General features: G+C 43.2%; 1 protein-coding gene across 6 annotated transcripts in view; it reads right to left on the reverse strand.

Annotated features, from left to right (window-relative positions):
• The window catches only part of BBX (BBX high mobility group box domain containing), a 198,788-nt gene that overhangs the window by 63,706 nt on the left and 119,330 nt on the right, over positions 1-15,752 (reverse strand). For 5 of the 6 annotated variants that reach the window (XM_033941025.1, XM_033941029.1, XM_033941024.1 and 2 more), the window contains exon 4: positions 933-1,175. The exons of the other annotated variant lie outside the window; for it this stretch is intronic. In XM_033941025.1, the coding sequence (XP_033796916.1) occupies positions 933-1,175 (243 nt within the window). The remainder of the gene's footprint in view (positions 1-932; positions 1,176-15,752) is intronic. 6 annotated transcript variants of the gene reach the window in all.

Here is a 15,752-nt window from a genome sequence, read left to right on the forward strand (position 1 = left end):
ATAATTTCCCCCTACCTTTCTTGGCTGGTGATTTTGGTTTTCAAACCATCTTTCCCCAGTCTCTGGCTGCACTTCATTCTGTCTGTGCTCTTAACTATGTATCCAGGGCCACCTTATCCATTTGCTGTTTTTCTCTCCTTCACTTTCTGCCATACATCCATCTTTAGCATTAACTTTTAACATTCAACTTTCTTCCATTTTTCTGCTTTCTTCTCAAAATCTACTTTTCCATGTCTTCTCTTCCCATCTATCCATGTGTATCATCTCCTCCCTCTTTCTTCTCCCCTATTCCCATCTATCCATAAGAAACATTTCTTCTTATCTCTTCCCTGTCGCACCCATTGCTGTGCACCATCTCCTCCCTCTGTCTCCCCTTTCCCTCCATCCCTGGGCACCATCTATCCTTCTTGCTTTCTCAACCCCCCTCTCCCCGCAGCCCATGCAGCATGTCTTTCCCTCATTCCCAACCCCAGCCCTCTCCTCTCAGCTAGATCCTACTATACCAGTCCCAGACTCCCCCAGCTACCACCTCCCCACCGCTGAAATTTAAAATCTTCAGGCAGCTGATGCGAAGCCAGCCTCCCGCCAACGGTCTGCCCCAGAAGTGTTTTTTTCTGCAGCGTCCTGCCTAAATCCCAGAAGTGCTTTTCTGCAACACTGCCTCTTCCTGCGTAGGCAGAACGCAACAGAAATTTGGGTTCCAGTTTAGCACCAATGACCTTGTAAGAAGAACAAAACTAGATCCCACACATAGTTTACCATTCCATGCCCTCTTCTGCCTTCCTTGCAGCCTACATACTTTAATCTACAAAAAAGTTATGCAATTTCCAGCTGCCAATATTGCTAATGTAAAATTATTTGAAAATAAAGTCAACGTTTTATTCATGATTCTTTCACTACAATGTCCTCTCCTTAGCCTAAATGCTGCATACCTCCTTGGCCATATCAGTGTACTTCTGTTTCTCCTTTGGGTCCAGATAAGCCCACCAGTCTGCCAGGATCTTTGTAGCACCACGATTGTCTAAGCGGGGGTGTTCCTGTCGAACAAGGGAGCGGTGTCGTTTGCAGAATAAGAGGAAGGCGTTCATCGGCCTGCGAGCACGTTGCTCTGAAGACTCGCCATCTTCTGTCTCATCAACATCCTGCTCTAGGCCATCTTCATCAAGAAGATGAACCTGCAACCCCAGATCATGGATGTTATTTGCTGTGAGACTGCAAGACATGGTATGCTACAACAGACTGTGCTCAGGGCATCAAGGACGCCAATTGACAAACACAATGTACAATAAGGCTAACATTATGAATCTTTTATGTATTTGATGAACTTCAGTCATTTATAATTTATAGTGTTTCCACATGGTGACCTTTAACCTTTGTTGGGTTACTAAGCTGTTCTGGTTCAATCTGTGAATGGAGACCATTTGTCTGTCCCCATTTTCTTAATTTATATCATAATGCACTGTGCTACTTGTAGTACCTGTTACTGTCATTTAAAACTGACCTTGCAGGTACCAGTATGCATCAGGATGGCTATGTCACTTTAATCGTGTGATATTACAATACGCTGCCACCATGTTGAGAATTACTGAAGGCTGGCAGCGAGTCTATCAACACGGTAGGAATGTTTACAAATTTCTTAGTATGTATTAATAAGATACTTTAAATATCCTTTAGTAGTTTTTGAAAGATAACATTTAGAGACTAATGAAAGAATTGGCTACATTTGTAGCGCTCTTTCTCTAGCACTTTGTTTTATCCAGGGGTCATTCCTTGAAACAGCGTAACAAAACGTGGATCTATGTCGGAGCCCCGTTCAGCTATTTATTTAAGATAAGTTAATGAACTAAATATAAATGGAATTAAATTAAATTATATAAAAAAAATATATTTAAAAGAAAAAAATATATAATTAAGACCTGGAGGTGGTTGTAGTCTGACCAATGAGGAGGCTAGCTACACAAGTCTGTATCATATAAGATTTATCTTGATGCAGATGTAGCCAATGAGGTCTACTCCTACTTTTCTCTAATGATAGAAGATGAGTATTATTATTCTATTTGAAATTACTTTAATCTATTAAGGCAACTGTGCTGGAGAAAATGAAGACATTTGAATATTTGATATGAATTAATGCTAATTAAGAAGATAAAGGAATGCAGAATATGATGAATATGTCTGGGAGGGTGTAGATGGACTGGAGTGAGCTTTGACGGAGACTTCAGTAGTTGGAACCTAAGAACAGTACTGGACAGAGCTTTGGATTCTTGCCCAGAAATAGCTAAGAAGAAGAAGAAAAAAAACCCCAATAACAAAGTTTTAGATTGAATCAGGTTGGGCAGACTAGATGGACCATTTGGGTCTTTATCTGCCGTCATCTACTATGTTACTATGTCTAACTTGTGACATAAAATGTAAGCTAAGGCACTATTATAATGAGGTATATTAGAATGAAGAAAGTTTTTTGGGATGGTGACGTCGGGGGCTAGAGCCTATAAAATAAATGACCAAGAGCCGCACCGCCATTTCGTTTTGGACGCAATGGTTGGTTGAGTAGCATAAAGAGGTATGAGGGGAGATATGGGATAAGTTTAACATCTGTTTATGCTTAGCTGGATAGTATTTCTGTTAGTAAGCATGAGATATTATGGAAACTTAGGTTTGGGTTTCTTTTTACAGGGAGTGGGAACCTTGATAAAGCCCTCCGAATTGCACGGGCAAAACATGTTGGTGCATGGTGCAATAACCCCCCCTGAACAGCGTCTTACTAAAAGCTAAGTACTTTTAGTATTTATATTAAGTTATTTTTTGAAAAAGTTGAAGTAGCGTAGACTGGATCCAATGACGAGTGGGAGCGTAAAGCCCAGCACAATGAGAGAGTTTGAGTGCGTGGTGGCCCGCTGAGGACCAGTGAATATTAAGTTTCAAACAAATTACTGGTGAATGAAGTACAGCAAGGCTGTGGGATAACATCTTACAGTTGATTTCAAGTAACTTGTGACATAGCCATCCTAAAATCCACCTCCTTAATGGTGTCACTTGGGCATTATTGTTGCTCTTTCTGAGTGTCTTACTCAGCTATGCAAACAAAAAAAATCGGGACCAAAGTATTCTTTATTTGAATGACCCAACACAGCCTGTGTTTCGGCCAACAGCCTGCGTCAGGGGTCCTTACAATAGTGTGTCCCTTAAATACATCCAGCGTTTTACGTATAGCAAGGTCTCATAACATTTGAGGAAAAGATTACAGTGCATTCAGCATTGTTTCCATGTGAGCATTTCTGAATAAAGAATACTTTGATACCGTTTCTTCAGGCCATTGTAATTTTTCTTTTTGTTTGTATGCCGTTTGGCTTTGCATGTTTGATATCCCTTTCTTTGTGCTGTCTTGGACCTACTCAACTATGCATTAATGTGTATGTTTAAAATTTTTAAATCTTAAAAGTATTTTAATGTCCCACCATTATTATTTGCTAATATCCAGTGTTATTATGTCCCCACGTGTGTATTATGCACTGCCCAGAAGGTTCTGCTGAGTATTCCAGATTGGAAGAAAACTATTTTTAGATAAGCAACAGTAGGTTGGAAATAATTATCGGATAAATTGAGAAGTTAACCTTCTATTGAAGGCTTTTGTAAGGCTCTGAAGATATATTGGATGAATCTCTTCATAAAAGTGATTAATAAATCCTAATAAATAAAACTGAGGTTTCTCTATATAGAGCTAAAGGCACTAAATGGTTTTTTGAAAAGTTCTAGATAAGCGCAAAAAATTAGAACTAAATATGTATTGCTTATGTAAAAATGTTAGCTACTACAATTACATTATTAAAGGCAATTTTTTGTAGGACTTCAGGAATAACACTTATTGGATAGCCTTTAACATGCATTAGAGAGGAAAAAGGGGGGAGTTTGCCTTGAGACAGCCCTAGTGGCAAAACATGGTCATGTCGGCTTTTCTATTCCCTCCCTGACGTGATTACAAAAGCTAAGTTTTTTGTCTATTAACTTATATTACCTATGCTATTTATTTGAATAAGAAGATAATTTAATACTCTGAAGATTACTAGGATTACTATGAATTTTGAGCATGCTTCTGCACTTTAAAATTTTTTTAAAAATGGACTAATGTTAAGACACATTTCAGCTATTTTCTATTCAATAAGTGTTATTCCTTAAGTCCTACAAAAAAATTGCCTTTAATAATGTAATTGTATTTGCTAACATTTTTACATAAGCAATATATCTGCGGTTTTACATATTTTGCATTGTATCCGATTCTGTTTATAGATTTTATATTACAGTAGAATCCTAATTATCCGGGACTCAAGCAATTGGCACTCTCACCCAACTAGCAAAAAAAAAAAAAAAAAAGTCCTCCCTACAGCCCCCGAAGCAGCAGCGGTCTTAACCCGCCAACCCCCCTCCTTCACTTACCCTAAGAAGCAGCGGTGGCAGTCCTGACCCACCAACCTCCCTCCTTCACTTACATTAAAAAGAAGCTGTAGCGGTCCTGACCCGCCAAACCCCCTCTTCCCCTTCCTTCCAGCCCTGAAGCAACAGCAGCAGCAGTCTTGACTCGCCAACCCATCTCCCTCTCCCTCCCCTTCCTCCTTCACTTTCCCAAAGCAGAAGCTGCAGCTGGTTAGCAGAGGCAGCGTTGTAAACAGGCTGTTCACAGCCAGCCCCAGCAGGGCCTTCTTCTGTTGCATCACTTCCGATGTGGCAGAGAAGAGACCCTGCTGGGGCTGGCCTTGAGCAACATGTTTACAGCACTGCCTCTGCTAACTGGCTGCCGCTGCTGATTTGGGTAAGTGAGGGAGGGAGAACGGTTGGTGGATCAGGACTGCATGAGATGAGAGAAGTCCAGGAAGCCAGAACAGTGCAGAGGGAGGGAGGGCAGGCCCAGGGGGAGGTGCACCAGAAGTGTGTGTGTGGGGAGGATCCAGCAGGGTGAAAGGCTTGTGGGTCAGCCACGTGCAGCATATGAGAGACCCATAAGTGTGTGTGTGAGAGGGGGGAAGTGACCCAGACCAGAAAGGAGGATGGGAAGGGAGGAACAGATGCTGTTACCTGCAAGTGGTGGTGGGGGGATGATGTGGGTAGGGAAACAAAACTATTTTATAGTAACTCTCGAGCAACCAGAAACTACAGTTATCCGGCATCAACCAATTCCCATGGGTGCTGGATAACTGAGAGTTTACTGTTTAAAATTATGTTAAATGGCTCTGGCAAAGAAAAGGGTCTATGAAGTTTTTAAAATCCTAGTCCCCACCCCTACTGAACTTCAACCCTACCTGGTAAATTTTGCACAAAGGAAAAATGTATTCAATTAAACAGAATTTATTTACATTCTCAACATCAGCATGTCACAAAGACAGCCAAAGGGAAAAAAAATTCCACTGACTTTAATTCTCAGGTTTTCCAAAGTAATACTTCAATCACCAGTTCAAAAACCAAGCTGATGAGCTATGAAACTCTTCAAAACATGAAGAAAGCAGCTAACCTTTGTAGAGCTAGATAGCAAAAAGAAGAGTGTTTATTTCATCTAACATGCTTTTCATACAAAGAGGCCAAGGCAGAAAGTAAGCATAGACTGTAGTGCACTGTTAAGAAGACATCTGTAAGTAAGTTTCTGAGAGCATGGTGCTGTAAAGGGTTAACCCTGCACAAAACCTCACATTAGATACCAGCACACAGCCTATTAAAATGAATGGTATTAGCTATTCAGCTCCAATTTAAAGTAGTATGAAGAAAACTTTATGGGATTCAAGACAAAGTTAGACAAGTTCCTGCTGAACCAGAATGTATGCAGGTAAGGCTAGTCTCAGTTAGGGCACTGGTCTTTGACCTAAGGGCCACCATGTGAGCGGATTGCTGGGCACGATGGATCACTGGTCTGATCCAGCAGTGGCAATTCTTATGTTCTTAAGTACAACACAAGAATTTGAACACCAGGTCTGAGGTAGCTTAGTTCACTCTTTGGCAGTAGGGTCTGTGAGGATTTAATGCCAGTTTCTTCTTTTTGCTATGAATGTAACAGTACATGCAACAGAAGATTAGGTTCTTCCTTGATAATATTATTACTGGTAGATGTATCTAGGAGTCTTGACTAGAAGTAATATCCCCCTTCGAGAGTTGTGTTACAGGATGAAATTTACATTCTTCAACTCCATCTCCTTATCCAGAAGCTAACTGACCCCTTCAGTTTGTACCAAAGCAATCGATAATCATTACAACATAAATAGGTAGGAGGGGTATGGGAACCATCCCAATAATACATTTCTGTTCTGCTCTGCAAGTTAATTAACCCATAATGTAAACCCAGGTGGAACAAACAACCCACCTGTCAAGTGCAACTAGCACCAACACTTATGGAGCTCTAAGAAAGCCACCTTTTTTTTTTTAACATTCAATATTTTACTCTTCATATCAGACTGGCAGGAGATCTTCAGCAATGGACATACACTCTGTCCGAAGCAGTAAGCTGGCAAATTCTAACTAACAGGACAGGTTGTCAGGACTCCTGGACCCATCTACCAGAAAGAAGATTATTTAGGTAAAAACCTAATCTTCTATTCTGGTGCAATGTGTCTAGGAGTCCTGACTATAGGCGGCATATCTAAGCAGACTCCTGAGTGTAGGGTTGAGCTTGTCCTTAAAACTGAGAACCCAAAAAGGTTATATTTTCTTGTGCTGCCACATCCACTCTATAAAACTTTGTAAATGTATGGAAAGCAAGCCATGTAGCTGCCCTACAAATCTCCTCGAGAGGAATTCCCCGAGACTTCGCCAACAAAGAAGACACCCCTCTAGTGGAGTGTGCTCTCAAGGAAATCAACAGCTGTTTCCCACAGACAATGTACACCGATGCAATCACCTTACGAATCCATCTGGAAATGGTCGCCTTAAAAGCTGGCTTATCCTGCCTAGCAGCACTGGTGAGGACAAAAAGATGATCCGAGAGATGAAATTCATTCAACGCTAACTCCGCACATCTAACAATTCCAACACCTTGTCTCTCAAAATGGACTATGTGAAGGAAGACTTCCACTTCTTTAATTCTAAGAAACGGCTCTCTGCATGATAGTGCCTGAATCTCAGAGATTCTTAAGAACATAAGAACATAACATAAGAAGTTGCCTCCACTGGGTCAGACCAGAGATCCATCGCGCCCAGCAATCCGCACCTGCGGCGGCCCATCAGGTCCATGACCTGTCAAGTGGTCCCTGCCTCATCCTAAAACCTATCACTACTTCTTGTTTAGACAATGGCTACCAGGAACACTGCTTTCAATGTCAGATCCAGCAATGACAATTCCTGCAAAGGCTCAAATGGAGTTTTACTGAGCCCCTTTAAAACAATGTTAAGATTCCACGATGGGAATGGCTGCTTCACTGGAGGCCGCAACCTAAGCATCCTTTTCCAAAACCTGACTTTGTCAGGACATGAGGCCAAAGAGCACTTTTCTACTCAGGCTCTGAAGTTTGAGAGACCTGCTACCTGCACTTTGAGGGATCCCACTGCCAGCCCTTTGTCCAGACCGGACTGCAGAAATGCCCAAACCACTGACAACAGAGCTGTTAACGGCTCCACTTTGTTCTATACGCAACACTGTTGACACATTTTCCAAGTGTTTGCATAGGCCACACTCACTGTTGGCCTCTTAGCTCTAAGAAGGGTAGCTATGATTACTTCTGAGTAACTTTTTCGTGCTAAAGCTGCATACTCAAGAGTCATGCCATAAGACCAAAGTGTTCCGGACTCTCCATAGGAACTGGACCCTGCGACAGAAGATCTAAATACATCGTCAACTTAAAGACTTCTGTCTTTCTGAAGGCACACCAGATCCACATATCATGGCGAACACAGCAAATATGGCGCCACCAGGATTACCAACCCCAGATGGTTTTCTATCCATCATATGACCTGGCCTATCATGGGCCATGGGGCAAACCCATATAGCAGCAGCCCTTTTTCTGGCCACGATTGAACTAGGGCATCAAAGCCAGCGCTTTCCAGCTCAATCCTATGGCAGAGGAATTGATCCATTTTCATGTTTTCTGTTGATGCCATTGAGGCTGAGCACTGGTCGCCCTCATCAACACACTATGCATTTGAATGCTTTGTGGGACAGAGATCACTCCCCTGGGTTCAAGGTCTGCTGGCTAAGATAGTCAGCTTGCACATCCTCTATCCCACCACATGTGCTGTCAAAAGTGCTTGTAAATGGAATTCTGCCTACTGGAACAACAACTTGGCCTCCAGGCAAAGCTGAGTACTTCTGGTGCCTCCCTATTGATTGACATAAGCCACTCTGTGGCATTGTCTGAGAAGACCCTGACCACTTTTTGCCTTCCAGGGATTTTTCCAGAGTTTGCAGGATGATCCAGATAGCTCTGAGCTCCAGTCGCACTATGGATCCTTCCTTTGTGACAGTGTCCACTGGTTCTGAACTAAGCGACTAAGGCAAGGGTTACCCCCCTCCCCCAAAGACAAAGAGGCTGGCATCCTTGGTCAATCACTGAAGACAAAATGTGCAGTGGCATGCCTTTCTCCAATGACTTCAGTCAGAGTTACCAATGCAAGCTCTGCCGCAGTTTCATTATTTAGGCTAGCAGCTTCTGGAGCAAATCCGTCTGAGGGGACCATCAGGACAATAGAGAGTCCTGAGGATACGTATGAGCCTTTGCCCAAATGCCAAGCTGTAGGAACCGACATCTTCAGGAAGTCCAAATTCTTTTTTGTAAGTTTCCATTTGCATGCTTGGGAAAAAAGACATGACCCTCCACAGTGTTGAAACAAATTCCAAAATACTCCAGAATCTGGGTTGGCTCCAGGTGACTCTTTCAGAAGTTGACATTTCAGCCCAGGTCCCTCAGCAGCTGGACTACCTGGGCCACTGCTCTCTCTCCTTCCATCTTGGATGAGTCTCTGATCAACCAGTCATCCAAGTAAGGATGTACCTGAATTTCCTCCTTTCTGAGGTGAGCTACCACCACTATCATCACCTTGGTGAAGGTGTGCGGAGCCATTATCAGACCGAAGGGAAGTGCGGAGAATTGAAAATGTCTTCCTAGGTTTCATGAGCTAGGGAGACATTTTCAGTTCTCCACACTTATTCCATATTCCCACATTTCCAGAACACAGAATTCCCCTGGTGCGACCACAGCAATGACCGAACAAACAGTTTCCATGCAGAACCACAGCATCTTGACTGACTTCAGATCCAGGATCAATTGCCAATCACCTGGGTCTTTCTTGGACACTGAGTATCTGCTCAAGCCTGATTCTGCGAGAGGTACGGGCTCTATGGTTCAAATGTCTAAGAGCCTTTGTACTGTTGATCAGACTCTGACCACCTTCTCTGGCCATCGAGCCAAAGAGTTTCAAATAATAATCTGCTAGGGGATAGCTAAATTTGAGTTTGTATCAGACTCGTATTATTTCCAGCACCCAGTATTCGAAGCTGATCCACGCACACGACTTCCAATAGGCCATTAACCTACCTCTTATCTGTGGAGGCATAGCTACTGACCTTGTGTCACTGAGACTTTTTGTGGGCCGTAGGGATGCGCGGTCCTGAGGACCGAGTACGCCTTGAGTTTCCATACCTCTGCTGAGAACTCTGATATATTTGGGTAAAAATTCCTCCAGAGAACTGTCGAAAGCACCTTGAGCCACAAATATTAACCTGACTAGACTCTCTAGGGGCATAAAGTCTGCTGTCTGGAAGAGTCTTAGGTCAGTCTGCCACAAGGGCCATAAAGTCGTCCAGCCCTTTACCGAAGAGAATCTGTCCCTTAAAGGAGAGCTCATTTAGAATGAATTTCGAAGCCAAATTTCCCACTCACTGCCTGCTCCAAAATATTCTGCGGGTGGAGATAGAGTAAGAAGACACTTTACTCAAGACTCTGATAATATCATATAGGGCATCTGCTACATAATTAATTCCCACAATTACCAGCTGGGGGTAGACATCTTTATCCATGCCATAACATATGAAGTATATACTGAAGGTAAATATTCCTCTTCATGGACGAACTCATGTGGAGTTCCGCAGGGCTCTCCTTTGCCCTCAACACTGTTTAATACATATTTAGTTTCTTTGGCATATTTACTCCAAAATTTAAGAGTGATGTTTTATATATACGCAGATGATATTACTATATTATTACCTTGCAAAGCATTCTCGAGTGAATTGATTACTCAGATTTCAAATGTCTTGGAAAAGGTAGAACTGTGGATGTTACAGTTCAAGCTGAAACTTAATTCTGAAAAAACTAAGATTTTTTTAGTTAGTTCTAACGATAAAATCCAGGAAATAACTATCCAACTGAATGGTCAAAGTTTTGAAATAGCACCTAATTTGAAAATTCTGGGAATAACTTTAGACCATAATTTAACTTTTAGGAAAAATACAGATCTGTTAATTAAAAAATGTTATGCAATATTATGGAAATTGAGAACAATTAAGAAATATTTCGATACAGAGTCCTTTCGGCTACTAGTTCAGTCTACCATATTGTCTACCCTGGATTACTGTAAATATCATCTATTTAGGGTTAACAAAAAAGACTTCGATTAGTTCAAAATGTTTGATCTTTAGTCTAAAGAAATACGACCACATGAGTTCTTTTTTATACTAGATTATACTGGCTCCCATTTGAAACCAGAGTGATTTGTAAATTTTTGTTCTATTACCTTCTTATTTGGTATCTTATCTGAAATTATTCAATTCAAACAAATGTACAAGAAATTCCAGTACATTCATCTTCCCTGCCTTAAAGGCATGCCGTTATAAAACCTTTCTGGACAGGACATTAGCATTTCAAGCAGGGAAGATGAACCCCTGGATGTGCCCTTTGATTGTCCAAATTTTACTCTTATTCTTATCTCAAATTAAGGAAATTATTGAAAACTTACCTATTCGATAAGCAAGAATGTTTTTTAACAGCTAATAACGATGGTGTATTTTAATTAGGTATTCGTATTTCACTGCATTGCATTTTTTTTATTGATGTTGTATCTGAATCAGGATAATGTTTTTGAATTGTATTTCTTCACTGAAATGTCTCAGTTTCTCTGGCAGGGCGGTATACAAGAAAATAAATTATTATTATCTATAATAATAAAATGCTAAGCATGCATGCGCACTCTTAAGCCGTGTTCCCTGAGATCTGATCTGTCAGGAAGTGGCCACAAGAGTGCGCATGCGCGCTTTTTACATCACACATGGCAACTCGGCTCACTCAGGAAAAGCGAAAGGCCTGACACGGTGGAAGAACAGCAGCAGCCCCCAAAGCTCCTCACCAGTCCAATCCCTCTCCAACATCACCGATGCCGAAGAAGCTGCAGTCTCCCCCGCCGTGCACAACCCGCCCAGGACCCGCTCCCTCTCCTGCAGCTCAGGCACCACAAAAGCCGCAAAATCTACTGAGTGTGAAAGCGCGCAACACGGTCCCCGCGCCTGCCTACCCCCCCCCCCCAACACAGCGCTCGAGCCGGTCCCCGGCTCTCGCCAACTCACACGATTTGCATACATGGAGCGGAGGCTGCCAGGAAGAAGGCTTTGAGGCAGGCAGCTGTCGGAGGGCAGACGCAGGGCCAAGAGCGTAGGAGTCGGTGGCCTCTTATTATTATTTTTTTTTAACATAACATTAAAACCGCTATACCACACCCATAATCCTTTGAGCGACCCAAATGCTTACAACGGGGCCCCTACGTCTCTCTTCACTCAACCTGGAGTCTCGCCCCAAAAAACCCCCCAACAACCATCCCTCCCGCTTTTCGCTTCTCTCGATTAGTTAAAACTGCTCACCGCGTCCGGCTGTTGAAATCTCATGGGGAAACTCTGGACCGTAGGAGGGAGGAAGGGATGAATTGCTGAATGGGGGAAGGGGTAAGAGGCAGAGATACTGCACAGAGGGAGAGTGGGGCAAGAGAGGCAAGGTGCTGTAGGGGAGAGGGACAAGTCAGGGAGAGGTGCTGCTTGGGGGGAGAGGGGCAAAAGAGGGATAGATGCTGCATGTGGGGGGGAGGGGGAACAGCAATATAGAGACAAATGTGGATGGGATAGAGGGAGAGAAATGTTGGACCCAGGGTGCAAGAGAGAACTACTTTAAAGTGGCAATTTTATTTTTGTCTATTTTTTTTGTTCTTTGCTTAGTATGACTTCCTGTTGCCTTGCTAAGAAATGTTTTGCAGTGGTTGGAGCTACAGCCTCATCATCCTGAAGTTGTGGGTTCAAATCCCACACTGCTACTTCCATCCAAACCTCCCTTTCCACAATCTGACCGGTTAAAAAGGTGGAAATAGGAAAGGTAAAAGGGGAAATGGGAATATGGGTAGGTAAAAGGAAGGGAGAAGGGCTACTGCTGGACAGGGGGGAGAGACAGAAAGAAAGGGGGGCAGGGAGAGAGAAAGAAAGACAGACAGAAAGAAAGAAATGCCTAAGTCTACACATCTATTCTAGCACCCGTTAATGTAACGAGCTAAAAAACTAGTTATTTTATATGACAGGCACATACCACGAAAGAGGCTGCAAATGCTGATTTAACTCTCAAGGCTAAGGGTTTGAATTGCTGCTTAAGGACTATATCCATCCTGTGGTCCTGTGCATCCTTTCATAGTTTATTTGAATTTTGATTAAATGCTTCTCCAGGAGTACAAAGCGTTGTACATAATAATTTAACATTAGCCCCCTTCACTAGGGAGGAAAATATGCTTGGTAACCTGTGCTACCGCAAATACATCTTTGACTGGACAAATAACTGCTGAAATTCAGGAGACATAGGGTAAAACTTTGTCATATTCTTAGCTACCTGTAGAGAGCCCTCTGGGGTCTCCCAATGCTCTATAATTAAGGAAGTGAGATCAGGATGCGAGGGAAAAAAGAAAGTCTGAGTCTGGGAAGCACTCATAACAGAGAACTTTGTAGCAGATGTCTGCAGAGAATCCAGTTTTAATTGTCTCAGTATCTCAGAAATAAGCTCTAACAAGGCTGTCAGATGATGTACAGTCCGGTCCACCCCTGGTCCAATGCTACTACTGTTTTTGGACTCATGGTCTCTGCATCTCCCACAAAGTAAGATTCACTCTGGGACAGCAAAGGCATAGATTTAGACTCTGACTGGGCTTCTGGACCCTGCCTTGGGACCCTCCTCTAGAGGGTGCACATTTACAGTGGGCAAACCGCCTCACAGAGCCACTGGCGCCTCCTTCCTCTGGAGCCTGGGAACACTAACAATGTAAGTAGGCTGTCCACATTAGATTTACAAAATCAGGGGTAAAACCCTGATTAGAGGGTCTCGAGGACCCTTTCAGGGCTTCCCACGGTCTCCTCTCAGGCTCCATGGTGTCCACGCAACTGCTTGGGGGTCCATGGTGTCCACGCAACCAGAGGCTCGGGAGGGGAGGGTATTTTTCCAGGACAAAGGAGCCATCTATGATCCTCCAACCCTGGAGGTACCAGGAAAAGATAAGCCCAAGGCTTCTGCCCCTCCCTCAGTGCCCTGCAACACGTGGTGCTTGGATATTCCTCAGCTGATCATCCAGCACAAATCTGGCATGATATAGGGGTATCACACCCTAAGGGGTCCATCCCAAGTGATTTTTAGCAAAATCAAAGGTTTGCAGGCAGATAGAGGCTTTTACAAAAATCAGGAAATCCAAGGTTGTGCCAAATACAGCCCAAGAAAACCAAATCAAAGGTCAAAAATTCTGGGAAAGGGTATTTGGAGGTGGGGACCCTATATTCAGCTTACAATATATCCTTCAGTGTGTCTACACTTCTTAATGATAATTTCATAAATACTTTCTGCCCATCAGGTAACTCACAGAATATTAACATTTGTTAAAGGAGGAAAAAGCTTCAGATCCCTGTATGCCACCAGAATTTATCTTGTGGGCAATACTAGAAAGGGAAAACACCTCATCAGTAAAAAAATCTCTTTGTTAGAGTTCCCCAACCAACCAGCCAATTCATTCATTTAATATTTGAGAAGAATAATAATTCACTCTCTAAAAATTCCAAAGCCAGGGAACAATTGTCACTTATCTTTTTGCTTTGTACTCTGGTCTTCCAAATGCTCTTGACTCGATCTCTGCCTCTTCAATGGTCCACAGCTGACAAAGGCAAGTTCGCATTTCGCTCCAAGCTGCTTCAGGGCAAGGGACCCAATATTCTCTGTATATTATTTTTTTAACCCTATATTCTGCCCCAGAAATGCTTTAAACATGCAATTTTAGATATCCCCCTCCCTGATTTTTCCATAGGCTACAATAGCCTTACTCAGTCTGTGCTAGTGCTAGCCTGCTTCAGCTGACACAGAAGCTGGAATCTGGAGAAGACACTGCTTCAAGTTAGCCAAATTACATCCACATTAGAGAATGACATAGTGAAAAAATTGGTCCCCGTCACCGCCCCGTCCCCGTCTCACCATCCTCTGCACCGCCCCGTCACCGCCATTCCCTTCACCGCCCCGTCACCGTCACCGCTGCATACATAAAAGCCTCAAACGGGTACGATTTTATATACTTTGCAATGTCACCTCTGAAACAACTATAGAAAAATAGACTGATATAAATTCTCAAAACCGACACATTTTTATCACTAAATTTAAAATATTTCTTTTTCATACAATTTTTCAATCACTAATCTTCCACCACCCCTGGGGCTAGCAATGCACAGACATAAAACTACAGTCTTACATGCAAAGGGGTTGGAAATAAAATAATCTTATTCACTTTGCACTCTGATTAAAAAAAAAGAACCAGCTCAGTGCTGCAAGAGTAGCCCAGCCAGACTTCAGCACGGAGCTGGTCCTACTAGAAACCTCTAATGTGGCTTAGTAAAAGAGACCCTAAAAGCAAATAATCTCACCTGCATCAGAGCAAATGAAAATTTCAGCATGAGAATGTGTATGCTATTGGAAAGAGTAGCTCAGCCAGACCTCAGCACGGAGCTGGTTTTTTTTTTTTACACAAACATTCCTTTCCTTACCTCAGCTTGTAACTGACGAAGTTTTCAGGTTTTCAAGAAGCTGCGAAATCCAAATCCTGTGCTCGGCTCCGAAATCACAATCGCTACTGCTGCACTACAAGCCATTAAATATCATGTGCGGCAGTAGCGATTGGTCCCCTACTTTGATCTGACAAATGAGGAGCCAGTATATTGGGGGGCGGAGTCAATGCGGCAACGTGCAAGTTGGATCGAGAGTTGGAGGAGACAGACAACATGGCGGAGACATCAAACACCCGGTCACGAACACGGTGAAACACAGGTAAATAGCGGTTCCTAGAAGGGGGTACATTGGCCTGCGGGGACAAATCTTTTCACCGTTTTTGCGGGCGGTGAAAACTTTTGTCCCCGTGTCTGCGGCGATTTGGCTTTGGAGTCACCATAACCCGCAGCCAAACCGCAGCCACGCCGCGGCTCCCTGCGGGGATCGCTACCCGTGTCATTCTCTAATCCACATGCTACGATCTTTGGGCTGCCAATCAAACTAAAATCAGACTGAGACCTCAACCCCCAGGAATCCACAAGACAAGGGAGAGGAAAATGCAGCTGTAAAGCCCAACTAGACTGCCACGGGGACCAAACAGCCTGCATCTAAGCACCTGATAAATCAGATTATGAGCCAGCTACCAGGGGAATGAACCCCGGGTTCCACGAGTGCAATTACAGGTTAGCCAGACATGAACCCCAAGGGTTTCCCTGCTAGCTGAAGAATTTTTTACCAGAGTCTGCGCCC

Source organism: Geotrypetes seraphini, chromosome 4 (genome assembly GCF_902459505.1).
Source record: "Geotrypetes seraphini chromosome 4, aGeoSer1.1, whole genome shotgun sequence".
NCBI lineage: Eukaryota > Metazoa > Chordata > Amphibia > Gymnophiona > Dermophiidae > Geotrypetes > Geotrypetes seraphini.